Source organism: Coloeus monedula (genome assembly GCF_965178545.1).
Source record: "Coloeus monedula genome assembly, chromosome: 7".
In the NCBI taxonomy this organism is placed as follows: domain Eukaryota; kingdom Metazoa; phylum Chordata; class Aves; order Passeriformes; family Corvidae; genus Coloeus; species Coloeus monedula.
Window position 1 is genome coordinate 10,741,768 of NC_138787.1, and position 27,734 is coordinate 10,769,501.

The 27,734-nt window shown below is 39.5% G+C and overlaps 1 protein-coding gene across 1 annotated transcript in view; it reads right to left on the reverse strand.

Annotated features, from left to right (window-relative positions):
• HECW2 (HECT, C2 and WW domain containing E3 ubiquitin protein ligase 2) overlaps window positions 1-27,734 on the reverse strand; it is a gene marked incomplete at its 5' end in the record, with an annotated part of 102,849 nt that overhangs the window by 38,893 nt on the left and 36,222 nt on the right. The window contains 11 exons of the mRNA XM_082285485.1: window positions 495-680; window positions 1,279-1,403; window positions 4,870-4,973; window positions 5,346-5,496; window positions 8,745-8,840; window positions 10,142-11,479; window positions 12,048-12,148; window positions 15,233-15,375; window positions 17,870-18,039; window positions 19,854-19,929; window positions 23,849-23,943. Coding sequence (XP_082141611.1) covers window positions 495-680; window positions 1,279-1,403; window positions 4,870-4,973; window positions 5,346-5,496; window positions 8,745-8,840; window positions 10,142-11,479; window positions 12,048-12,148; window positions 15,233-15,375; window positions 17,870-18,039; window positions 19,854-19,929; window positions 23,849-23,943 — 2,585 coding nt within the window. The remainder of the gene's footprint in view (window positions 1-494; window positions 681-1,278; window positions 1,404-4,869; window positions 4,974-5,345; window positions 5,497-8,744; window positions 8,841-10,141; window positions 11,480-12,047; window positions 12,149-15,232; window positions 15,376-17,869; window positions 18,040-19,853; window positions 19,930-23,848; window positions 23,944-27,734) is intronic.

The following is a 27,734-nucleotide window of genomic DNA, read 5'->3' on the forward strand; positions in this document are numbered from 1 at the left end:
GAACTGTCTAATCTTTCCAAGCATCAAGATCATTTTTTATATGGACCCGCACAGCTAACCACATCCAGAGTGATAAATGTGAGAACCAAGAAGTTTAATGTGCCAGTAATCCTAATGAACTGATAAGCCTTATCACTTCCTCACATGGTAATCACAACCTATTTTTAACCCTCCTGTTTTCTGCAAAAAATATAATGGTCTAAATACTGAGGGTGCACTAACTTAAAGTTACATTAAACTTCACACCACAACTATAAAAGTGAAACCAAAATATTTTTTTAGGAAATTGAAAATTGATACCTGTTTAAAAAAAGCAGTGAGACTTGCAACTATTTAAGATCTCTAATACCTCTTAAGGAAACCTACTCCATACCATCTTTTTCCTGTTAAGCAATACACAACCACCAGAGTGATCATCCCCGGAGCTCTCCCACGCCATCTATTTTATCTCAGAAACTGATGGACACAAGGCCTTCTTAGCACTGTAGAGTTACCTTGCCCTGATGGTCATGTTTCATTTCCCAGCCCCTTGGCAGCTCCAGCTGTTTGTTGGCAAACATGTTGAGGAAGCCCACCAAATCCCGGTTGTGCTGGTAGCGCTCGAAGTGGTGGGTGTCCCGCCGGACTTTGGTGATCATGTGCTTCAAACACGTGTTATTTGTAAACATGCGGTAGGCACTCTGAAAAACACACAGCAGCAAAGGCTTTTCAAAGAGAAAACTGCTCTTACCACAAAAGACAACCTCCTTCATTGTAAGTGTGCTTGCAGAAGAAAAGTTACTCATTCCATTGCTTCTTACAACATAAATCCTGTTACACAAAGAAACACCGGGGAGGGGGGACCTGTGCAAAAAGAAGCACTGAAGAGCAGGCAAAATAGGAAAAGGAAGATAAATATTAAGATGCTTTTTGTTCAGATATAAACCAGGCACTCTGGGGGAAGCAAATCATACCATTAAGCAGCAAAGTCTTTCTCAGAATTGTGCCTCACCCTGTGCAAAGCACAGTAAGAAAGCTATTGCTTCAATAAACAAAATAATTTTGTGTCATAAGAAAGATGAAGAAATGAGTGGAAAATAAAAACTGCTATCATGCTGAGCTAGGATGGTTCTGACAGCTCAATAATTGCAAGGGATGATGATGAGTGAATTTATCCAGCCTCCCTATGTACTACCAATATCTTATCATCAAACACTGAGCAGCATCTTTGTACACAAAACAACTGCATTTATAAGCACATATTTACGAAAGCCTTTGAGCTGTAGCCACCATACTCACAGGGTTAGAATGCAGCACTGTAAAGAACTCTGGGCTGATAAGGAATTTCACAGGGGGAGACTGGAGCAATAAAGTAAGTCTGGATCTGGAGGTAGAGTGAGGCAGCACATTCTCTCTTCGAAAATCTAAGAGCAAAGTAAATGACAAAGACTTCCAGCAGTTATTACCAAAGCATCACTGCAAACAACTACATTGATTTGAATCACACAAGCAGGGAAAGCATTAAGTACACAACTATTACAGATTTACCGAGGATTCTCCACACAAGTGTACCCAAATTTCTTCTAACGTAACACTGAAGTTTCTGAAAATATTACAATTTTAGTTTAGTAACATTTACTTGTGGCTTTTGGTAAATAATCATTTAAAAAAATCACATTCAATTATTTGGGTTACCAAGTTTGTGCCTGTATATAAGATGAAGAAAGTCCCTGGGGCATGTCTGCACCACTATATTTTAGCTGTATGCAGGTAAGTTATTTTCTAAATGCTAACGAATGGACATAAAAGTCATTGTACACTTATAAATGTTTCACTCCTTCTTAAAAAACAAACAATAAATCTGCCATTACCACAGCCCCAGTCCTGATACAGTATTTAAGCAGTTTATGTAAGTAATATGCAGGATGCCAAGGAAGTACCTTTCAAGTTCCAACTTCCAATAAACATCTGTGTCTTCTCCTAGCAACTACAGAAGTGCCCTGATTTTTCTTCAGTACCAAGAAGGAAGTGAAAATACACTGAGTGGTGTTTGCTACAATGTCAGAACTGTTGCCCCCAATTCTCTTTGAAGATGTTTGGAAGCATATTTATAATGTAAATGAAAAACTGCAAGTTCGGATTTGGTCTTCAATGATTTTAAACTAAAATGTGTGCTGCCATCTACATTTCAGTTTCTTTCTTTTTTACACATTGCAGTATTTGCACACTTCTCCATCAAATGCATATTAACCATGTAGGTCGCAGCTATCACAGAAATAAAAGATCATAACACACAAGAGCAAGGAAGGAGGCAGTGAATGAGACTCTAAACTGAGGAAAAAGTAAGAATAAATTACAAAAGAAGAGGAAAATAACATAAACAGGTAAAATTCTAAATATGGATAGCTAAATATTATGAAAAAAGGGAACAGGGAAAATAAAGACATTCATTCTAAGTATTAGAGGAAACCAGGAAGTGGGAGGGTAATTGGTAAAATAAATGAACAAGAGGATTTTTAGAAACAGTACTTAAACAATAGACCTCAAGCTCTCCCACATGGAGCACATCGGTGGGGCGAAGGCAGAGTGGCACAAAGGCTCCTGAAGCTGTGCCTTGAATACTTGGGCTGGGAGTGTCTTGCAGACATGCACTGAAGTTATATGTGAACTCTGTACTGATACAAAACTTGGGTGTGCACCAGGCAACTCTCACAGCCTGGAAGATGCTGTGACATGCTGCAGATACATCCTCTGTCATATTCTGGGCAATCTGGAAACCAGAATGGGTCACCAGGTGAGTTTTTATTGCAGTCTGAGGCTTATGAATTTGGTTTATGAGAAGTTTATTCAGCTGAACTTGCTGGTTAGGGTTTGGCCTGAATTTGCTTAAAGCCAATTTGTGTACAGCACAAACCATCTGGCTGCACATGCACAAAGATAGAAAAGGAAATGGCTACAACAGAAGTGAAGACTACAAGTAATAAAAGAGAACACTTAGGTAAATCTCAAGCTCTACAATGACTTGAAACTCGAGAAAGGGTGACATTGCTTGCACATCAGATTAATTTAGGAGAGAGTTTTATAAGAGTATATCAAGAGCATCTAAAGACAAAGCCAAAGCACATGACACCACACAGCTATGCAAGGGACTGGATGGGTAACAAACTTTATAATGTACTAGAAAATCATTAGTAGGAAGATGACAAAGGGAGAAACTGCTTAGGGAAAAGAAAAAACAGTTATGATCTTCAGAACTCAAAAAAAAAAGGTCTTTCTTTCTATCTTCATTCAAAAGGTTAACACTGGCCAGACAATCAGGAGAATGAAAAAACGAAGGTGAGAGAGAGCAGTTAAAGATCATGGTGCAAATTAAAGGTTTTCAAAGCCTTTAGGTCAGGTGAAATGCATTCTAACTGTTAGGAAACGAGGTGGAGCAATCACTGAGACACTGGTGGCTCTTTCAGAGGTCTGAGCGAGTTCTCAGAAGGAAAGGGATAAATGATGTTCACCAAGATGTTTCACCAAAATCTCTCTGGGTCTGGTCCTACTCATTATTTCTACTAATGACTGGATAGGGAAGACAAAACTTGCTCCAAATTAGGGGATTCTGCAGTACTTGGACAGCAGGATGGACAAGATTCAAAACCACAGGGGCACATCAAGAAAGTGCAAAGATCTGTGTGCAGTTCGGGACAATCTGTAGAGGGATTCCTTGTGGAATACAGGATACCCCAGGAGGGCTTGAGCATCCCAGGGCTGTTGCAGAAGTACCCCTGATGGGGCCTCAGGCTGAAAACAGGCTTGCAAGGCACCTGCTAGATGGCAGCCTTGAACAGCCTTGGGAAAAGGTATACACTGGTCAGCTCCCCCACTGCTTAGAGGCTTTCTCATGGGAAAGGGGCGTGAACTTTGGAAAAAAGTATAACTTGGTGTAACAGGATAATAAAGGGGAGCACGATGCTCAAATCGTATCGGTGTTTGTATCGTGACTCTGGCTGGATTCCCCTGCTCCCAGGACCCCCCCCTGCTACAACAATCAACTCACAAACAACAGATGAAAAACAGGTATCTGTGCCAAAGTTCTGCACACAAGGATCAGGACCTGATTTTAGCAGATCAAAGACTGAACACTGGTTAGTGTCAAATTATCAAAAAAAAAACCAAAAAAAAAACCTTCTGCAGGAATGTACAAGGAGTGTTTTATGTAGGACTCTTCCACAACCTCTTCAGTACAGCAGAGTCATAGCTTTATTTGATTTTCTGAATTTCCTCAGAAGCTGAAGGCCAACTCAAGAGAATCCTGAGTAGGCCAAAAAATTAATTTGAGACCTAAAACCAGAAGTCACAAGGAAAGACTAGGAAGTAATGGATTTAAGGGTATGTTATAAGAAGAGTGATATAAGTAGACTGTCTAAAAGAGCTGAAGAATGCCCGTCAAGTGGAGAACATGTTATAAGAACTCATGACACTGCATTTGGTAAGTATGGCCTAGGAACAGCTCATCCAATCTACCTACAGAGATGTAGTTGATGACTGCCTGAAGCCCTTTCTAGTCCTATATTCTACAATTTTAAACTGCATTAGCAGAGTCAAAACATTTGTATGCCAGACCGCACAATTTTAATTTTTTTCACTGCAAATGTCCTGCTTTCTTAACCAGTCTGGTACTGACAGGAAAGTGCTCTGAATCTCACATTCATCTCTTCAGCATATTGAGCAGGCTGAGTCATAACCTTCAAAACTAGACAGCAATGAAAACAAATGGCTTAATTTTCACACAGACTTTCAGAGGAAGAAGTTAGGGTTTGCTTTATGTACTCTCACTAAGTCATCTATGAGATGAGTGCTCTCCTCTTTAGAGAAGGGGGAAAAAATTATTTTTCTTTTAACCTGAATTAGAATGGTGAAATTCAGCTTCCTCTGCAGCTCCATCCACAGCATTTGTGTGCTCTTCAGGCCTTTCATTTGTCATCGTTCTTCGGATGCTCTGGTACCTAGGGTTGGAAAACTGGATTGTATATGTAGTATGTGGTAACTATGACCCAATTCTGGCTCCTAGGGAGCCTGCCCAACTTTTCTGTCATGTAGGTTAACATGTATTGACCTCTGATTTCTGCAGTAATAGCCTTTTGAATTTCTGACAAGCATTATCAGATGTATTATTTTTGGTCACACAGCTTAAGATCACAGGTAGAACCCAAAGTCCTGAAAGCCCACATGCAAACTAAAAGCGATAGCCACATAAAAATAACCACCTAAGGCCAGCTGTGGTAGCAACTGTGGCCTTGTCTCCATGCTCAGCCTTGCAGTGGTGAATGCAGTTTTGCAAGCACACAAAATTCACTAGCACCAAGGGTAATTCCTACCGGCGATTCAGCTGTTCCATCTGTTGTATGGAATTTGACCTCTGGAGAATCTGTGGCGCTGGGGGCGCTGTGGGTCGCTGCCACGTTGTTGTCCTGTTCACGTGGTCCACGTAAAAAATCCGTCCATGGCTGTCAATGCGAGCCTCCCAGTCTAAGGAGCAACAAAATACTGTAAACTATGGAGGGCCTGGGGTTTATTCCTTTATTTGTTTTAGCTCTGTCACTTTTGTAACCCCATCCATTGTTTCAAGTGTCTATTTCTCTTTTACAGGATGACTTCAGCATAGAGCCTTCTTCCTAAAGGGTTAAGAGGAATGGCTTTTTCCTATTTTATCCCATAAGTCAAATTCCCTATTGTAGGTAAGGTTCCATGGAATCCATATCTAAAAATTTCCATTCCTTTTTCTATTCTATTTCCCTCTAACCAGTAACTGTCCAAGACAAAAAAAAAACCACCCAACAAACAAAACATCTGTATACTTAGTTTAGTTCTCTTGGACTGAAGCAATTCAAGACCCAATCTCTGAGGCTTATTCCTGTGCAAAAGGCCAACAGGTAAGTATCAAAATTCTTCCAAAGCTTGACACCCGCCATTGTTTTTCCCCAGCTAGTAGTAACAGTAATAAAATAGATGCCAGTGCTCTTTCTGTGTTTCCATCTACCTACATTAAAGGTAAGCAGACCTGCCAAGAAAGATGCTCAGTTATAGCACTCCTTCATATACTAAATGTATGTTCCAGAGTTGCCAGTTTTGCAAATATCATAGTAAATACAGCCTTTTGTGTAACTGTAATGCTGCCCATCGATTTTGCAGAGGAAGCTACAGACCGTGCTAGAAGTCTGCACCACGCCAGGAGAGCAGAGAGGAAGGCACTGGGACCTTTCCCCAGCCACAACCACCTTTCAGTGCTCAGCAGAAACCTGATGCATCACAACACCTGGGCCTCATTCTGCAGGCTTTTTGGGTTAGGCACACCATCTGCCCAATACCTGCTTGTAAAATGATCAAGGCACCAAGAGACTGAACATAGCTGGGGTCTATGTAGCAGTTGTAGTAGTAGTAGAAGTAGTAATAATAACAACAACAATAACAATAATAATAAGAATTACTACTACTACATAGACATATACATATATATATGTACACAAAAAAATACACAAAAACCCACATCTATACAGAAACAGACATGCCTGATTCTTAGAAACTTGCAACTACAGAAAACGTGCAAACCATTTAGCACATCACTTGAAAAATAGTCTTTGAGAGCTCAGAAGGGGTCTAGATGAGGCTTTCTATATTGCAAGTCTAAGTGAAAGTACTATCTGCTGATAAAATAAAAACACTCGAGTGTTTTAACCAGAGGTTGTAAACAAAATAAAACATCGAAGTATTCCGGGAAGAACAGAATTGTTCATTGGAAAAAAAAAAAAAACAAAACCCAAAAAACAAAAAAAGAACCCAAAAAACCCCTCAAACAGTTTACATTTGTGAATTCATTATCCTGCTTAAATTTCAAGCCCTAAACCACTGTATAATAAGCTGGGATTTTTCTTGTGGTGTTTATGCCCCACACAGTCACCATTTCTGTAATATGGTCTTGCAGAAGAAAACTATTTTTGCCTGCATTTAATTTTAAATACACAAGTTTAAACACTTGGGCAATGGCTTCCAAAGTAAAGCATCCACATCAGTGTTGTGATGGACAAGGCTATCTTTGCTACATTCCTAAATAAGGCTATTCCATCAAATCGCCGTTAGTCAAATGTGTTACAAATAGCTTGCTGAATTGCAAAATTGTCATTCACTGAGGTTTCATGGTCAAGCTTTTTTAATTTTTACCTAGGAATGTAGGAACTGGAGCATGTTGTTGCACATTATAGGCAGAAATACAAGATAATGTTAAAGTTCTTTCTCTTGCTCTTTAACTTAACCTAACACAAAACTGAAAGAAATTCACATATTTTTCTTTCTTACTTTCAAATTCTGGTGAAACAACAAACTGAATATAACCCAAATTACAAAGAAATTACATTTTAAAACTCAGAATCATAGTCTTAATATTTTCTCTAATTTTTCAGTATTAAAATATGAAACCTGTCACACATCTGAAAGCAGAGCTTTGGAGTGCAAAGTTGGATCTAGGCATTGATTAGTATTTAAGACTTTATTCATATTAGCAAATGGAGATTGCATTGGGCTTTGACTGTAAAGGGGCAATGTGTACATGCATCATGCCATGCATGACTGTACAGAAATCCAGTAAATGTCAGAAATGTTAAAATACTACACAGCCAAAGCTTTTTCACAAACATGCCAATAGTTTTTCCAAGTAGTTATTGTAGTGTATAGTTTGCTTCTGAAACCACAGAACTGGACCAGCTAACGCTGTGCATTTCTGAAATATTTATCTCCCAGACACAGTTTTGTAAAATGTAAAACTGGTACATTAGGGTGGCAGTTAATTAACTTGAGGATCTACACACAAGATTAATCTGATTGCAACAGACGCAGCAGGGAGCACAACCATATCATCATCCTGGTTTTCCACACACAGCTATATCTGTGTTCTGCTATCCTTCCAGTTACTTGCTCCAATTACAGAGCAAACACAATCCCATACCATACTGGCAAAGAGGGATCTGTTCATTTCACACTAATTATCTTAATTCTTACACTCCTTTAAAGTAACAGAGCTTTGTCACAGACTTCAGTGGGTCTGAACTTACCCTTTTTTTTTTGCATAGTTGCTTTAGAGCAATGTTTGCCTATTAGCTGTGTACCTTTTGGGGTGGGGGGTGTTCCTTTCTTTCAATACCTAATACTGGATAGATTTTCACTTCCCAAAGTTTAGGCAAGTGAGTAAGTTCAACAATTGAGAGCAAAGTATTTTTCATATGCATTGGAGAAATTACAATTTATATGTTCGTTAAGGCTCGTCTAACTGTTGCTTCATGTCCAGGTTTATTTTAATATAAAATCTTCACTCTGTCTCAAAAAATGCAAAGAAAACACAGACACCTTAAAGCTAATCTGAAGATAGGAAAGATGTTGTATATTCCTTTGGAAATCATTATCATACAAGAAGTATTCAGAGATTTCAGAGTGCTTGACACCTCCCAGTGCCTCACGAGCACCATCACCTCAGCTCCCTGCCCCTGTGCTCTGCACACAGAAAAGGCAGCACGGTGCCTTCCTGCCCCTGCATGAGTGACATTCAGCAAGTCTGTGTGCACCAGGTGTAATTATCACAACAACAACACTGGACTTAATCATCACTCCTCACTTCCAACTTCTCAGCTGTTCATTCTCGGTTCCCACATTCAAAAAGGAAATGTAATGAGATCTCAGCAATGAGACACAGGCAGCTTATCCCCCAGTTAAAGCATGGAGAAGCTCACTTGGTGGCAGAGCCTCATCCACCCTCTGGTACCGGCTAACGTCCTGACGGACTGAAGGCAGAGACCTCAAGGGCTGATGGCCATTGGCAGGAGAACCTGCAATCAAAACACACACAAATTATTTTCTTCAGTCAACGTGGGGAAGCCCTAGAGTTGCCTCTAAACTGAGTAAGCTATGTTAAAGCTTCTACAGGACTACGATATTTCAAGATATCTATAACAGTCATCTGTTCTTGGGGTCAAAATAGGTTATGCTGATAGCTCTAGCCAAGTGATTCCTCTGGGATGTCCTGGTCCTGGACACATCACCTCTAGGATGTGCTGCATCCATCTGTGAGCAGCCAAAGCCAGGGCACAGAAACAAGCTGTTCCTGAGCCATATCCCAGGACAAAGCTCCACCTGGCCCCCTCCAAAACCTTGCTTAAGAGTGGGAGGTAAAACTGTCCATTGTCCTTCCTTGCTACAGCCAAACTGATCTGCAAAACATGATGCAATCTAACACCTAATAAAGAGCATCCCAAATGTCTAGAAAATGCTGTAAAATACTGATAGTATTGGAAATAAATACCAAAGTTATTATTTCCAAATCAACAACCTGTTTATGAAGAAATTAATACTTAAATATAACTCTTGGTATGTTATGAAAAAGGTGCATTTGGAAACCCTCTTGATTGGATACAATTCAGTCCCTGAACAAACTGAACAGATAATCCATTTTTAAAGTTGCTTGGAAACAATTCATTAGGGACACATTTCTACTTTTAGCGATTTTAGTGAGACAGAAAATTCTCAACCATTAAAATAATTTTTAAATCAGTAAGAGTTTTATAATGTTAACTTGGGTAACACATTTCTTTCCGCCCAAGGTTCCAGTGCACTAGGATCCATCTGTACAGAGAAGGAACTGGGAAAAGGAAGATAAAGAGCCTGAAGTTGACCCTAAAATGATTCTTTTTCCTTTCCCCTTTCTTTTGATTACCCTTATGTTTTAATGCTAATATAAAATATTCAAAAGAAAAGAGCCAAATATAAATTCTACTTTGCATTTCATACTTTTAGGGAGTTTTGTCCCTCCTCATTACCATTTTCATTAGTGAGCGGGGTAATATTGTGGAATTCTTTCCTCCTCTTCATCCTTCTCACTACTCTCTCAAGAATTAAAATCTATCCAATTTCAAAATCAACAGGTTTTGGATATTTCAGGTTTGGATTTTTCATTAAATCAAAAACCCCCAAGAGTCTCTTGAAGAAATAAATAAATTCAAAGGAACAAAAAATTCTTGAAAGATAATGAACTTGAGAAATTAAAGATCTTTGTTTTCAGATGTTAATTTTTGTAATTTTTTTTTACTCTCTGCAGTAAAGTCACTTCAGAAAGTGCCTCCTGCAGTGTTACCTCCAGTAGCTCCTTCAAGCTGTGCTGTGGCACCCTCACAAGCTGCTTGTGCTCCTTCAATTTCTTCATCCTGAGACTGGCTCTGGGCAGCTGCTGCCTGCAGGCTTCTTCTTCTTTGCCAGATTTCTTCTGCTTCCTCTTGGTCTTGCAGTTCACCTGTCTCAGCCTCCCGCGCCTCCTCCTGAGGTAACTGCACCGCAGGCAGAGAGCCAGCAGCACTCGCGGAGTCCTGCGCTTCGGCACCCGGCTCCGCTCCAGCTGCCTCGGGGGCACAGGCTCCCTCCTCCTCCTCCTGAGAGGAGAAGGCCGGAGTCTGGGGAAACCTGGCGCTCTCGCAGGAAGAGCAGCGCATTTCCACGGAGGAGCGCCGCACCGTCGCGCTCTCGTTGCAGGAGCTGTCGGCTCCCTCGGCGTCGCTCTCGCCCTCGGGCCGGGTGCTGGCCTCGCTGACGCTCTCCGTGCGAGCGGGGTCGCTCTGCTCGGTCTCTGACGACAGCTGCGAGGGCTCCGACCCTTGGTCAACGGACTCCGTTTCGCTGACGCCCCTTCTGCTCCCACCTGCGGCTTCAGCAGCTCCAGTGTCCGCGCTGCCAGGAGGCTGCTCTGCCTCCGGAGCGGCAGAGGACTCGCTGCCAGCCTGCTCAGCTGGTGCTTCAGCCCGAGAATCCTGCAGGCTTTCGCCTCCTTCCTGGGGAGGTGGAAGGTCTGGGAGAGAATCTTGCTGCTCATCAGCTGATGGCAAAGGAGCATCGGAGGCTGAAACCCTTTCACTCTCTGCAGGCCCTGGCATTACCTGATCTGATGAGGAACTCATATCATTTCTTTCAACATTTCTGGTAGCACCATTAAGCATTACTAAACCACCATCATCTTCCAAGGAAGATGGAAAACCCAGGTCTTGATGTAGCTCGTGCTCCTCTTCATCTGAGTCAATGTGAAGCATAGCATTAAGTCTTGTGTCAGTAGGGAAGCTACTCCTCAGTTTTGGGGAGGCTCCACGTGGACGGTCACCACAGGCAGATGTCCCTGGTCTGGGATGGTTATTGTGTTCTATTGCATCAAGATAGTCATTTAGTGAGTCCTGGCGACCTCTGGGAGGGGATGATCTTGAAGCCCCAGAGGTCAGCTCATCCTGGTCTGTCTCCAGAGTCCTACTAGTCCTTAAAGAGTGTCTCAGGATTGCGTCTCCAGAAGATTCCTCAAAGACTGGGCCATTGGAACATACTGTGGATGTATCGTGATGTCCTGCTGGCATGTCCTCGTCATCAGAGGGGCTCCCCAAGTCTCCATTTACAGAGGTGGTTCCTAGCAAAGTGCCAACTGTTTCTGGTGAAGCATCTGCAGAGACAGAAAGACTGAATGTGAAACACAGAGCAGCAACACACAGTTCATGGTACTTAAATTATATAAAGATACACATCCTTCAAGATGCTTGCTTATTTTAATCAGACAACTGAGGGAAGAAAATTCAATCAAAATAACAGAGGCATCTACAGTGTTGGAACAGCAGTTAGAGAATTTTCTCTGTATAAGTCTATACTGTTTTGTAGGGTATAAAAAATTTAAGGGGTGTGAAGTATGACTTTAAAGGATTCCCATTTTGCTTTCAAAAGACAGAGCACTGCCAAGCATAAAATGAGAATCATAAGCAGATTCATTTAGAATCTGTCCAACAAAATCCAAAACAATATCCTAAGCGTTGGTGTTTTTGGAATTACCATCTCCAAAGCAGTACCTGCCATATCTAAATTCTGAACCCCAACAGAAAAAAATCTGTAGTAGGGGGACTGTACACAGATGAGAAAGTATATATGTCCTCAACGACAGAAAATCCTACACATAGAAATACACAGAAACTCTCTCCTTACTGGATCTCTGGAGATCCAGATCATTGAAAAATTCTCACCTTCATGAACGGAAGATGTGATTTCCACTTTGAATTGGAGATACCCACTAACATGATCAGCTGGGAGCCTTCTGCCAAGATTATAGCTGAGAACCTGGTCTCTGCAAAATCAAAAATATTGGGTTTTTAAAAGGTTTTCTGGTTTCATGTTTCCAGTATTTAATTTTTATTACGGTCTTAAAATCAGCCACATACTCTGGTTTGCACAGAAGAGCACAAACACCAACAATGGTGTAAAGTATCTTTCGTTAACAGATAAAGCAGCCTAAAAAACTATGTTTGATCAATTCCAAATACAGATTGTGCCCCCACCAATTCTTATACATCCCTAAATATCTTAAGTTCTAAAGAAATCCAACTGCGAAGATCCCTCTCCCCATACCTCCTCCTTTGCCCAATACAAAATATTTTATAATTAACAAAACCTTTCTGCCCCCTTGTGGTTTTTACTATGTACAAAAGTCACATACAGTTTCTTCATATTTTTTCACATTCAACAAAGCACTTCTGCATTCTGATTTAGAAAAACTATTAATGCTTGAGTTTATCTTCAAATACGTTCTTAAGAGTTACTGAATTCAGTGGGGCTCAGACTAGATTAGACACTTGTATCAGCTTGAGACTTTGGATTGGATCTCAGGTTGTACATTCTTATTTCGGCACAGCCAGAATTCACAGCCCCAGCTCCCCTCAGCACAGCTGGGACAGCTGAAGGAAGAACAGGGAGCTACTAAAGACCACCACAGGAAATTATTGTTATTTATGCACATAACTTTATACTGGTATAAACACCTCTCCTTTACTGGGAGCACTCCTACTGCAAAATAAAACAAATGCAGTTATTACTGAAATAAGCTGCAGCAGTTCTCATAAACTTTTAGGGAAAATAAAAGCCCTGAGTGGACAAGAAACCTCCCCTCCCCATGCTGCTCTGTAGCCCACAGGACACCAAATCACTGCAGTAGCATCTCCAGGACCTGTCACAGATTCCTCATTCTGTACTCCAACTCTTCAGTCAGACACCTGAGGTTTCCAGTTTTTATATAAGTTTTATATTACTCCAGGCCACTTGAGAATAGAGGAAACCACGACATGAATAATGCCTTCTCTGTATTCAGCTGAATCAATTCTAGATGATTCTCATGCTCATTTATCATGTTTTCCAGGAAATTAAAAGCCACTGGCCATTTCTTTACACAAACTTGTGAGCTATGACTACAGTTAAAAGTGGGGCAGAATTTATCTAAAAGTGGTTGGTTCTGGATTTCACCTTTTCATTCATTAACAATCATCCTTGACATCACCAAAATGATGGTGTCATACTTGCTTGACCAAAAAAAAAAAAGTAAGAGAATTAGCAGTTAACTGTATATTTTGTACATTTCTGTTTCATGTCTACATTAACCACTACTTTACTTTGCAAAACCTTTGGTGAAATATTTTCTGTCTTTACACAAAAACTGAAAATGGACAGATGTATTACAGAAGAAGAAGCAAAACAGATTAAATGTCAGTTCTAACAGCAGTGTGGCAAACCAACCAAATACCCATATTCTTGATACATATTTATTATACTGCCTCTAAAATCCTAAAAAGATTTGATATATTAAATATACAGAATTGAAGTATGGAGAAGAAAACAGGAAATGTCTTCCAGATTAATGGCTTGAAAAAACAGAGGTGAGAACTGATGAACACAGCAAACGGGTAATTTCCACAAATTGCAGCACCAGGAATCCCAGAGCAGAAAAACATTTTGGTGTTTAGCAAGGAAATAAACACCCTGCACTAGGTTTTCACACCAGCCTGTATCACGGTGATATTTTTGAGTGTATAGCAGTGTGCAAACTTATTAGAAAAAGCTGCTTGTTCAACTTAACACAATTTGCTGAAACTCAAAAACGAGGCACTTATTAGAAAAGTTAGATTGTACATATACCTACATTGTTTGTGGATACCACAACAACTGACAGAACAAGAGGACACAGTCTCAAGCTGCACCAAGGGAAATTCAGGTGGGATATTAGGAAAAAGTTTTTCATGGAAAGAGTGGTGAAGTACTGGAATTGTCTGCCTGGGGAGGTGGTGGAGTCACCATCCCTGGATGTGTTTGAAAAAAGACTGGATGTGGCACTTGGTGCCATGGTTTAGTTGAGGTGATGTTAGGGCATGGCTTGGACTCGATGATCTTAGAGGTCTCGTCAAACCTGGTGATTCTGTGATACAATACAAATGGGCAGGCTTTTCTAAAAAATGTTTTTAAATAAATTCTGTATCAGAAGGTATTATCAAAATTTTAAGCTACTCTTATAATTTTATCCTTCTTTTACTTACCAATGTAGACACGACTTTGAAAACTTAAAGCTGAAAACTGTTTTCAAATTGAATTTGATTTTCTCCCCTCATGCAACTTGTAACTTTGAGGGGAATATCTGTGAAAAAGGAGGCCAGTTTGTATAAAAGTGTGATGACACTGACATGCCCTTAAGCTTTAAAGAAGAAAATACGCATTTAATTTCACCATCATTCCTCGTGGGCCTAATCCAGTGGCTTTTTAAAGTCAATGGAGACACATTAACTTTAGCAGACTTTGAGGCAGCACCTTTACAAAAGGCACACACAACAGCTGAATTTTGAGTCCCATCAATGAGCTATTCATAACAAAAGGCAATTTTAATTGTGTAGTACCAGAAGCACTCTGGAAAGTAAGGAGTCACAGCAGTTCTGGCCAATTAGCTGAAGGGATATTACATCTCTGATTATTGAACTGACAATTAAAAAGACTTGAGCTGTACAAGAAGTCAGTCGATTATATCTGCTTGTTCTAAAAAATTTGCACACAACCATGTAGTATCGTCATACTGCCTTGCTTCCTGACTAGATAGCCAAAGGGTAACTTTTTTTTGTGAATTAACATTTTTTATGTAAAGAAATTAAACTGAAAACAAAATACAGACACACATCAACACAAACATGGGTACATGTATCCAAGACAGGGCTAGAAACATTGCCATTTTCCAATCAGGCAATAAAGCTATTAAAATTACTACTACATTTCTTACTACAGATGTAGTAAGAATTTGCTGGTCTGTACCAGTAAGCCAGAAAGGCTGCTCTTTGCCAGTATCCTAGATGCTGAGTCTTCCTGCTGAACACAAGTTAGCATTAAGAATGTATTCATTTACCCAATTGCATGTCTCTCCAATAGTCTCTGAACAGGTATGGTTAACTTCCCAAGGAAGCGCTTGATGATTGGACGACTCTTGGCAAATTTGTCTTTAACCTCAATTTCCAGGACATCTGTTAGAAGTGCAACAAAAGAATATTTCTGGAAGGAAAGAACATATTTGACACTATATCAATACACCTTTATTCAGAAAGTATATACTTAATTACTACTAATGTGCAGCAAACTCCAAAAGTAATGACTGATGACAGCAGTTTCCACACAGCAAAATAATGTCAACATCATTTATTAATGAATTTTTGCATATATAACTAGCTTTTTACTATTTTACATTCCATTTTACTGTTCCTTGAAAAGAATTTCTCAGTAAGAAATTGCACTGGATTAAAGCACTTTCAGGGTCTATGTCAGAAAGTGGAAAGCCACTGCAAGCTATCGCTTCCTTCTATTTGCACAGGGGAAAGCAAAAAGAGAAGGAACCCTTGCTGTACTCTATCAGGTCAATGCAGGAGGAAGAAGTTAAGTGTCTCACTCCAGGCTGTGCTCAGAAGAATTTCCCTCCCAACACCATGCTTTGCATTAATGTTTTGTATGCATGACAGGAAGTCAAAAGTGCAATGCATATACAAAACATTCTGGAGCACCATTACTAAAGGAGGAGAATTTTCCATGGAGTTTTGCCCCAACATTGACAAATGTCAGCAAACTCCAACAGAACCTTCTCCCACACTTGGGGCCTTTAAACAATATGGTGCTAATTTAGAGAAGATTTCTTGATGCCTGGTAAAATCATTCTTCCACCTTTCCCTCCATGGGAACATTAACACAGTTGCTCTCTTCAGCCTTCATTTTCATGCATTTTGTGGGTACTTCATCTCTTAGATCTGTACTGCTCTGTCAAGTGTGCCCAAAGATGGCCAAAATATTCAAAACTGGTACAGGGCAAATGTTAAGCAAGCATGTTGGCAGACACACACACCTACATACAGTGTGATGATAAACTACCTTAGGAAAACAAGCTTAGGAACCCAACATTTGTATTTCTCATCTAGATTTTACGATATTCCAAATAAACAAGCAAAGTATGGCATAGCCTACTCAGAAAAAACAAAGTCATCTGGTTACACTTTTATTATCTGCTACCTTTAAGATATCTGAGCAAACCACAACCTGTGTACAATGCCTAATACACATGTGGTTAGGTAGCCAAAGATATATTGAACAAGGAACAAAAGGAGAAATAGCTCCTCAGTTCAGCTGTAGGCATGAGATAAATATATTCCAAAAAACCAATTAAACTGGGTCAGGAATAACATCATTTCCTCATGCTGGGCAACTGTCAGAACTGGGTTCCTCTGATAAACAGAACTTAAACATTTGTCACTCTCAGTTTGCTATAGTATCGCCAATTACTTTGCAGAAAGTATTAGATGTAAAACAGGATCAATTCTGCACCACTAGGACAGCATATGTAATGGGATCATAACTGCTGTTGTCAGAGCATTGCTACAGGGAAGATCCAGCACCTAAAACAAGCTGACACAACGCCTGCACCAGTAGACATAATCACTTTTCTAATAAGCTTCAAAGCCAAGGAGAACTGGAGGAGAAATAAAAGTGGGGAGAAAAAGAGTAGATTTTCTTTCTATCTACTGGATAGATGGATAGACAGACAGAAAACTGAAGAACCAGTTTAGGGATCTGAACTTGGATTTTTCAGAAGATTTTAAGACTATTCACATCTACAGTCTTTCCCACAACCAAGCACCCCAGGGCAGTGCTAATGCTGGCCCTGCTCAGTTCTGCTTTACTCCTTGTTTGGTGAATGATTTGTGGAAACATTTCCCAAAGCCTACTCAGTTTTCATCTTCCTAAAGAATACATGAACATTCACCACAGTACAGGCTTGCCAGTCCTGAAAGGGCTATGGATGTGTGTCAGTAGTTTCACTTTGCCACATAAACATTTATCTTCAAAAGCAAGCCTGGCTCTCCTGCATTCAATGAAAGTTGTGGGACTGAGTTCCTTCCCTGGGATCTGCACAGTTCTCTCAACACAAACACATTTGGCAAACTGGCTTCTGCCAGACTGTGTGTTTGCCCCCCTTGCTGAGTGGTGCTCTAACACCTTCCTGGGTTTTCCTTCCTGCAGTTGTGCTCGCAGGGGCTCCACCAAAGAGCATCCCCTCTGCCTGACAAAATTGACAATTTGTCACCTGCTACACACCACAAAAACACCATTTCCAAATGAAGAGTTGTTGCAATCATTGAGCATAAATGTTCATGTAGTGTACCTTCTCTTAAAGAGTCTTCTCACAACATATAATCCAACTTTAACTAATTTATTTTTGCAATTTCAAGAAATCTACAGGGTGGCTAAGTGAGTTCAGCTTTTTTTAGCAGAGGAGGGAATGAAAACCTGCCAGCAGCTTAAATACCCGTCTTTAATATGCAGATGATAACTGTTTCTATCCACCAACAGGATTCCTAAAATGACTAAAATTTCTGTGTCACTTTAAATACCTTGCTACAAAAGAAGCTCACGGCTTTCAGAGTAAGGCCTAATGCATGAGGAGGAAGTGCAAGCCTGGTACAGTGCATCAGCTGGCAGAGAGCTCTCAACAGGGATACATTACCTCTCTGTGCCAAACAGGATTAGTTGTGTTACTGATGATAGTCGACCTTCTTTCCTGGCCATGGTGAGCAAACGTAGGAAATGTACTTTTCTTGCCTGGCTGAATGGACATCTTTAGATAAGGATCAGGGTTGAAGAACATGCCCTTTTTAAGTCCAGCTGCTCTAATATCTATAAAGCAAAACAAGAAGGAAGGAAAAAAGGAACTGAGTAAATTAAAGCTAGTTCACAAAGTAGTGTATTCCTAAAATACTACCCAGGAAATAAATTCACCACAGATTACTAAATAAAGCAACTTAAAAGTACTCACACATTAACTGGATCCAGTGTACAGCAGGAAATCAAGTGTTTTCCCAAAAGAATATAAGGAAGAAAGGTATCAACATCCTCATTTACATTTGAGCCTCCAGTTATTTGTAAAACAAAAAGCATAAACTTGTAGATCACCTACAAATGCTTTTCTCAGTAAGGTATGTACGGTATTTCCACTCAAGGAAAGAAAAGAAACACTGACAAAAACGGCCCAAAATGAACCACACAGTACTTGTTTTGTTTCTAGGCAAGGAGAGGAGGCAAAAACTGTATGGGAGGTAATGTAGTGAACAGACACTTTCCAAAAGTTCAGTCTTTGATAAATGTAACTTATCAAGTCTGCTCTGGACTATGATGCAATTTTTTCCCAACAAAGCAGATAATCCATCCCACATAAAAAGAGGCCAAGTTTTCTGAAAAGGCTTCTTTCTTCCTAGGGAAACCTCAGTACTGCAACCCTCGCAACTTACAATAGTAAATAATAATTTCCTCAGAAACATACTGTCATGACTAAGGACTTCAATGATAGTGCAAGCTTCAGCAACAAGAAAAATAAAGAGGTACTTTTTATATAAGACTAGATTTTAAACTTAACTGTAAAATATTTCTCTGTTTCTCTGTAGGTTTGCTGAAGCACAAGACTCGTGTCTTTTTCCATTAAGTACACCGGTATGCTGTATGCAGTAATGCTACTGGCACATACAATTTATACATGCAGGCAAAATTCCCTGCTCTAAAATTAAATGCCATGCCTGTGGATTTAGTAAAAAAAAAAAAAAAAAAAAAAAAAAACCCTACCCAATATTCAGAATACACACAGCAGAAACATGATGAAATAAAAGAGTCGTGCAAATGAACAACCCAAAAACATTACAGGACACACGTCACAGGCCTATCAGTCAATACACCTTTCAAAATTCTTTTATGGGACTTCTCAGGCAGAATCACAGCTGACTATTAAACAAAACAGGTTTTTCAGAATTCACAAAGTAATTACTTGTACAGTCCACTATGTGAGTCTGCACAACCTATCAGCTCTATCTCAGGTAACTGCTGAAAGGCCACTTCAAAAAGCAGGTTTTTTCTGCTCTACCTCTACAATCTCTACATGTTTTTTATTGTCAGCTCTTCAAGTTTCAGAAGTGAATTTCATCTGCCTTTGCTCAAGCTGAATATGCTTCTGTCTCACACAAGATTTCCCTGGAATAAAGTGCTAATCAAAACAAGTGAAGCTGGTAGACTGCACCCCTACAGCTATTTCACTGTAGTGACAGCTTAGCTCTGTTACAAGTGAAATTTTTTCCCTTTCTAAGCCACCATTTGCAGCTATTGCTTTTTTCAAGGTGATGAAGCCAGACAGCATTTTAGTTAGAGGTTCAGTTTTCCACTCTTCAATCTGAGAGGAACTGTCCCTTGTGCAAACTGGAAATTTCTCTAAGTTTTTCATGCTGGGATATATCAAATCCATTTCTTTCACTCTGGAGATCCATGATTCTGGCTGGTTTTCAACCAACAGTTGTTCTAAAGAAATGACATCTTTCAAGCCACTAGAGTGTGCTCCTACAGAAGCTAATGAAGAAAAGCATTCCATCTTTGATGTTATTTAGAACAGCAACTTTTTACTTTTTTTTTTAACAATAATTTGTAAAATACAGAATAGTGTTCCTTTTTACCTGATAGGGTAAAGCTGACTAACTTCCTAGAGTGCTGGGCTCCAGAAGCACCTTCATCCGTGCCTTCTACTCCCATCTGAAGAGGAGAAAAAAGAAGAAATATACCACAGAAGTTTTCATCTGCTTTGTACATGCCTGAGGATGATAACACAATTTGAAAGTACTATGCTAGGGAAGCACCCGACCAAATACTGCCTATTACCACAGAGAGCATTTGTTTACAACATTTGTTTACACCAAAATATCTATTATTTATCTCACACAGTGCTAATTAATACACCAGGAGCTCAAATCTTCCAAACAGAACATGTATAGGCTAATACACATGCAGACAATTTTAATTAGAGAAAACCTGTATTTTTTTACAGCTTTCCCTTCTGTAAAATAACAAACAACAGTATGGATTTGTAATACAAACCAAAGCACTGAGCTGGCCAGTGACCAGCAAGCATATGTACCTTTTGTCACTTTCCACAAATAAATAATTTAGTGTGCAACAAAAAAAAGTGAAGAGATCAAAGAGAGACTAAGAAAGCTTTCGGCTCTATGAACAAAAGCTCCTTTTAAACAGAAAAGCGCATCAGACATCTAAATATAAATGTGGTCTAAAAGCTTATGCTTCACAGATTTTGAGGTTTGGTTTCTACTGAAATCCCTCATTAGGTAAAGCACTACTTCAGAATAAAACGTCCCTTACGTATTAATATCTATCTCTTTCAACTAGCAGAAGAATTTGTCTTTCAAGACAGAGGAGATGCGCATCCAGCCGAATAATCTATCACAGAGACATCAATGGAGCTGTCTTCGAAGACAAATGGTTCCCTGGGCAGGCACTGCCCTCTCTCCCAGGCAGGAGAGGTGACACAGAAAAAGTCTGAGCCAAACACAGCACTGAGGATTAATACCAGTAATAGAACAGGGTCTGATGAAAATAAGCTGAATAAAAATGGGCACACCTGTGTGCGTAGATGAAAAATGTGAGGCAGCCCTGAGCAGCTGAGCAGTGGTTTGAAGTCACCAGATGGATAAATGACTCTGCAGCTGCGGTAGCCACAGGGAAGCTGCTTTGCATTCACTGAACACGTAATCATTCCTTTTTCTATCACTTTAAGCTACTTAATATTATTAGCTTTCAAATACTTCCCACGATGATCAGCAAGCACATTGGAATTTCACTGGAATTAGCAAACGTGCAGATTTCTTCAGCCAAAGTGATGAAGAAGCACCCATGATGTTGGAGCCTGACATCCCTGTGGGCCTCAGCGGTCTTGTGCGGGAATACACCGTGCCAACAAGCCCTGCTACTTGCTAGCCCGCCCATTCCCTTCCCTCACTGCTGGCTTCATGGGCACTTCCCACTCTCAGGGCAAGACAAGTGTCGCCAGAGTACTCAGAACTATCCCCTTTCCACCCAGCATGACATTATTATGCCAGTGATTTTATATGGATGCATAAGCAGTGACAGGTGGTAGCAAAATTATGAAGGCATCAAAAGCAGTGGGTTAATTCCAGCTGGATCGGTGTCCCCTTGTCTACAGACAGATACCATGGAAGCAGCAAGGGGTGCATCACACTGTGATAGTGTTGCTGTCCAGGCAATGCCACAGGAATGCCCTGTATTCCAGTTTCCTCTTTTGGGCTTATTTCAGCACACACTATTTTCCTTGTTAAAAATGCTACTCATCAACAAAAAGGCCTTCCCCATTCTATATCTATTTTTCTGCTCTAAGTCAGACTTCATTTGAATAATTCACATTGCTAATCATAAGTTCATGTTACAGGAAATAGAATTTGCCCACAATTCAGCTATGGTAACATGAATGGTGACAGTGTTTCCTAGCACTTCCATGATTTTTCTATATAACCTTTTCCTGTTCCATTATGATCTGAACAGCAATTTCAATTCTTCTGTGCCAAGTGAAAAATTTCATCCCAGCACACACACGGAATTTTGCATCTGGTGTAACGCTGTTTCTGAATGCTCCATCAGGCTTTCTGTCTTCCTTGAGTCAAACAAACACCACAGAATGCTAGCTGCTTATCCAAAAATATGATGGACTGAAATACCTGGTGTGATACACCATCAGTATGAGACAATCCAGTAAGCAGGGAATTTATTGCACCATAAAAAAGGGGACTGGGCACACCGTGACTCTCTTACCACTTCCCCAAACAGCATTTCTCTAGCCAGAGACAAAACAAGTACCAAGAAAACCCAGTAATCTCTACTGCACAGTGCTTAAGCTCCACACCAAAACCATGGGCATGCAGTGAGGTTTTAATGTTTAACAAGACGTTTACTTACATACAACTAACCCAATATGACATTTTTAGGAAGTATCATCTGAACTGTCATACAACATTCTCATCAGGGAAACTAACAGCTCACTATTTCTGGAGGTCTGCACTGTTAACGCAAACAAAAATGTTTATATAAAATTACCCCTTCCAGCAGGTCTGTAAATTCTGTACAATACCCAGGACCCTGCATTACCACTCAAAGGAAAGAAATTTAAACAGCAACGGCTGGCATAAGCCTTCAAGAATTACCATGACTCTGAAAGAAAGATCTTCAAGTAGCTACCAATTAAATTCATACTCGGATGACAGAAGTTCATATGTCCTTTTGTTCAATGAATCTCAAAACTACTGGTGGGTAACATGATAAGGCCAAGAAAATATCCAACTCCAACTGGTTTCTCCATTCAGTATAATCACTCTGCGTCTCACTAATGATATGGTGCAGCATTCAGCCCATTCTAAGGGTTGAGATGCATTTATTCCTCTTGTTCAAAATCAGACCACCTTACAGTCTTTAGTTTATAAATTGATATTAAAGACAGTAGCTGTCAAGCTCATTAACTATGACACGTTTTCTCCTGTAAAATATCAAGTTTGTATGCATCTGTGAAACTGTTACTCATAGTGAGATCTGACAAAGACCTGAAAATTAAATTATGCTATCACCTAGGTTTGTAATTCTAAGAGAAAACCCCCACACATTTGGTATACTGAGATATAAAGTCTAGTATAGTACATACAGTATCAGACAACCATAGCATGCACTTGTATATAATACACAGCACTGAAAAAGCACAAGTTTAGAATAAAAGCTATTCATTCTGAGTAACTTCTGCTCTACTGGATCTTCAACACTGCAGTTGTCAGGACACCACCCTGACAGCTGTGATCTTAAATATTTGGCAGCTAGCATCAATGAATCAAATGCACTGTGAAACTTGCTGAAGCTTCAGCTGAACAGCTAACCTGTTAGATAAATTACTTCCAGCAAAAGCACCATGGTATAAGCTTGGAAGCCTTTTCTTCCACTACTTTAACAACTGTTCCACTACTACTTAAACCACTAAAAAAACTCCTCTAAAACTTATAATGCATAATGCAATATGCAGTAAGTCTCATAATGCAAATGCAGTAAGACGATACTTCCCAATAATCAGGGAATTACTAAATCTCAATGGTATATGAACACTCAAAGAATTCTGTAATTTTTGCAAGAGCAGAGTTTTGTCCAGTTTCATTTATACTAACAATTGCTATTTCAGCAGCAATTTCATAGTGAATATTAGGAAATATTTGAGAAATAAGAAGAAACTGAGAATTTGGACAAGGTTTCAGTTATATAACCAGCGCGAAAAATTTCTATTATGCTGTTAAATTACAGAAAACTGTAAGTATCAAAAAACTGAAAGCAAGCAAAGTCAAACTCTTAGCATAAAAAAATTCAGTTAAGCTCAGTGACTTTTTACTGTTATTTTATTATGAGCAATGCAAAACCATGAAAAGCATTTTCCAGGTTTTATAATTTTTGTTAGGCAACACTTTTTTTTTGAAAAATAATTGCTGTCAATAGTAAAACCAGGAGACATATTGATAGGTTGGTCTGACAGTTAATACTGTCATCAGTACTATCATCTTATAAAACCTATCAATAACTCCTCTTACACAAATACAATGAAGAAATAGGCTAAACTCACCATCACAGCAGGGTTTTTCACAGTGATACATGGAGTAGTAGCTCGGAGGGCTCCACTAACACCATGGTAATATTTAAAACAGATCTTTATTTCAGCTGAAAAGAAAACAAAAACCACATGAAACACTTCATGACTGACCCTAGGCAAAAGAGAGACAACAAAAGGATCCAGCATTCAGTGACCTATCTTCAGAAATACTCCAACAGGAAATTAAAAATAGAGCTGCTGGTTATATCCCCTTTGTGTGTTGCGTCCTTCTGTTACTTAACAGACAAAAATGATAACTTACCTAATTCTGCAACTTGTATTTCTGCTACTTTGTCAATATCATCAGCCCTGGAAAAGGCATACTGAGACATTTGCCACAAGGATGATTTTTTAAGAATTTGGAAGAATGTGACACATAGCTGAAGGAAGCTGGAAACACTTTATATATCGGAACACAGGAAAGGTAAATGTTGCACCATGTTTCTGGTCCCACTGATTAAATTTTTGTTTACTAAATTGCATTTACTGCAAACAAAAGAGTATTATGCTTAACTGAAGCCTGACCTCCTCTGTAGTTCCTCTCCAATTATAGCAGAACAGCTATAATTATGGCTGCCCTTGATCCTGTGGGATTTTCCCTACCTGGAACAATGTCTGTTTTCCTTCTCCATTGGGATAACTTTTCTGTGTAAGGCTGATGAGGGTTTTACCTCTGGGCACAGAGATGGCCACAGGCAGACAGCAATGGCCAAAGGCAGGCAGGAGTTACAGCAGCCAGTTCAGACAGAGGATGTGTATAAAAGTCTTGGCAGTTCAAATCCTCTGCTTGGTTTAACAATATGTCAGTAGTCCTGAAGTCCTGAAAACCGCAGAGTTTTGTATAAGATTTTGAGACATATACGTATTCCTTGAGGGTTGAGGTATTTCATCACTGCAAGATAAAATACCCACTTATCCTTACTCAGACACCCACCCTGCAAGCCTGCTCAGCCAAAAAGGATTATTTATTTTAAATTTGCTGCAGTTATAGATCAACATTTATTTACTATCTTCCTCCCAGAACAAAGAGGAGACACCTCAGAACAACCCTTCAAAGCAAAGTGTCTGCTGACAGTGCCTCCAGGGAATCAGGAGGTGGAGAAGCTGCTGAGCCCACTTCCTCCTACTCACAGATGAGTTCACATACACAGACAAAACATGCTCTATTTACCACAAGCTTCACAGCAAAATTCAAAATGCAGACAATTTCTCATCACCTACAAAGGTTTATCAGACCTAGAAGTTATCAGGCAGGACTGTGAGTTAGTTTCTTCCTTAACTGAGCAATTCTGCTTACCTACCAACAATGCTTATATCCAGGACACACAAGAAGTTCTAGCTCACATAAAATCAGAGGTTCAGCACTTGTAAAATCTGGGAGGATTTATACCAAGTACTGGACCCTCCGCATTGTAAAATGTACATACTAAGTAACAAGAACTCAAGTCTGAGCATCTCTTATTCACACTGAGAACATATTATGGCTACATGAGAGCATGGTTAAGACAATGTATTGTTCCACCAAGACTTCCAATTGCTAGCTATATTGCTTACTTTTATTGCATTGCTTACTTTTATTACAACCTAAGCTTAATTTTTCAGAGAGTTTCTGGAGCTGCTGTTTATGCAGTCTGTTGTGGCTATCTTTGCTCAATTCATCACTTTTGAACAGAATCTAGCAATGGTAAGGTTATCAGCCCACAGACAATGTGATGGTGGACAAATCCTCTCACTAGACTGACAGGTACATTTATTTAAAGGCTGAAATTCAATACTGCAAGTTTTGCATCCTCATATTTCTTTCTCTCAATGACTTCTATGAGTATACAGTACTTTTCAATGCCTGTATATGGCTGGTAATAGAACAATTCTTGATTCAAGAAATGGATCTGACAATCTCTTTCAGGTACACTAAATTAAAAAAAAAAAAAACAAAACAATCAAACAAACAAACCCCAAACTTCATGACTTATTGCTAAAAATATTTAGAAAAAACATTTAAAAACATGGCATGGAGACTTTTTCTCCCACTTGCCAACAGTAGCAGCACTGATTCAGTTTGGGCTTTACACAGCACTGTATTCAGACGCATTTAGAGGAATGGCAGATCTGCTGTGAGCACTGTGTCAATGGGATTAATACAAGAGAAGGTGTGCTTGAAATTCAGCACTAAATTGAAAAGTGGGCTACACAACACATGCATGAAGATGTTGTCAAAATGAACAGGTATTTGCAAGACTGGATCTTATACACAGCAACAATACAAACACTCCATAGGATAAGAGACACTGAAGTGGTTTTGTTCTTGGCTAATAACCCTAGAAAGTGCAGTTAATGTTAACAGAAGAAATCTCAGAGGAATCCTGTCAGTTCAAAGCAGCTAAGGATGTAGCTTTTTGACCTGTCTGGTACTGTGTTATCAGGAAAAAAATCTGGATTAGAAGAGGTTTTTCTTGATGACTGATGGATTCCTGAGCTCTAGATGTATTGAAAACAAGTATCTGTGGCTGTTACTGATAGTTATAGGTGATGTGTTGAGATGTGTTCTAAGGCCCCATAAATGCAGATTTCTTCAGCAACAGTAAGTTCAATTATCTGCAAACAGGACTTCAATATTTTGAAAACTGAGTTCAATACCATATTAACACAGGTTTCCTCTGATCTATTCCATACTCTAAATACACATTAGCACGTGTCACCTACAGAGTTTTCCCCCTATCTTTTATTCTTCCTGCCACCTTACTTTTATGTGTTCTCTTCAGGGGAAAATTGGCACTTCTCTTTTTTCTTTCCTACTTATTCTTCTTCAACAGGTTAATGAGATTGCTTTGCACATGATCCCTAATAAGAATGTTAAGAGCAGTAAACCCAGTAAAGGAGATACATCTGTTCCTGACCACAGGACCATTTGCTGTATCATTAAAGAAAATGTTTCAGAACACCAAAGAATTTTCATTCATGGGAAAAATTAATGTATTTTTGATACTACACATGCCCTGTTGTAATTGACATTCCTCCAGACATCTTACAGACCACAATAAATTCCTTCTTTATTTAAAAATAAGCCAAAAATTAAATTGGGGGATCTATGATTCTTTCAAAGTTATCACATGGCCATATAAAAAGTGATACATATGTTAATTAATCAGAAAACTCTGTGTAACTATAATCCCCTTCTTTTAAAGCTAATAGCTGTTGTAATTTCATAACCATAGTCTCATAGCTCAGGTCCATTACATAAAAATGTTGGAATCAGTAAAGGTTTGTGGGACTCAGACACTGACATTTGAATTTCAAAAGAACACCTGCATGAAATGATAGTGCTGTTACCTCTATGGACCACACACTTTTGCCTCTTCAATAATAAAGGCATCAGCTTACACTAAATAATTGCTTGGGTTTAAAACATCACTAATTCCCCAAAGTTCCTCACTAACTACTTTTTTACTGCCTTTAATACTTTACCTTTGCCCATCAAAAGAATGCTTTATGAAAGAAAGATACTAAGAATACATAAATACATGAGCATAATCCTAGGAGAAAGCATTCTTTCCAGGAGACTGATAATGCAGGAAAGCAGGTGTGTTTGCTGTAAGAACAGCTTGCTCCAGACAGACCCTAGTCAAAACACCTATATTAGAGGTGGAATCACCTCCACTGAGAAGGGATGGGCAGACACACCTCCAAAAAACAGGGCCAATCCAAGCTGGGTTACAACAGTCTGTGGAGCAAAGCAGTGCTCCCGGTTCACTGTATGCAACCTGCACAGCAGCTAAAACCTCCTGGACACTGCAGCTGAGTGCCCAGAAGGTACTTGGGCTGAATCCATGGCTCTCTGCAGATAGAAACATATGTCTTC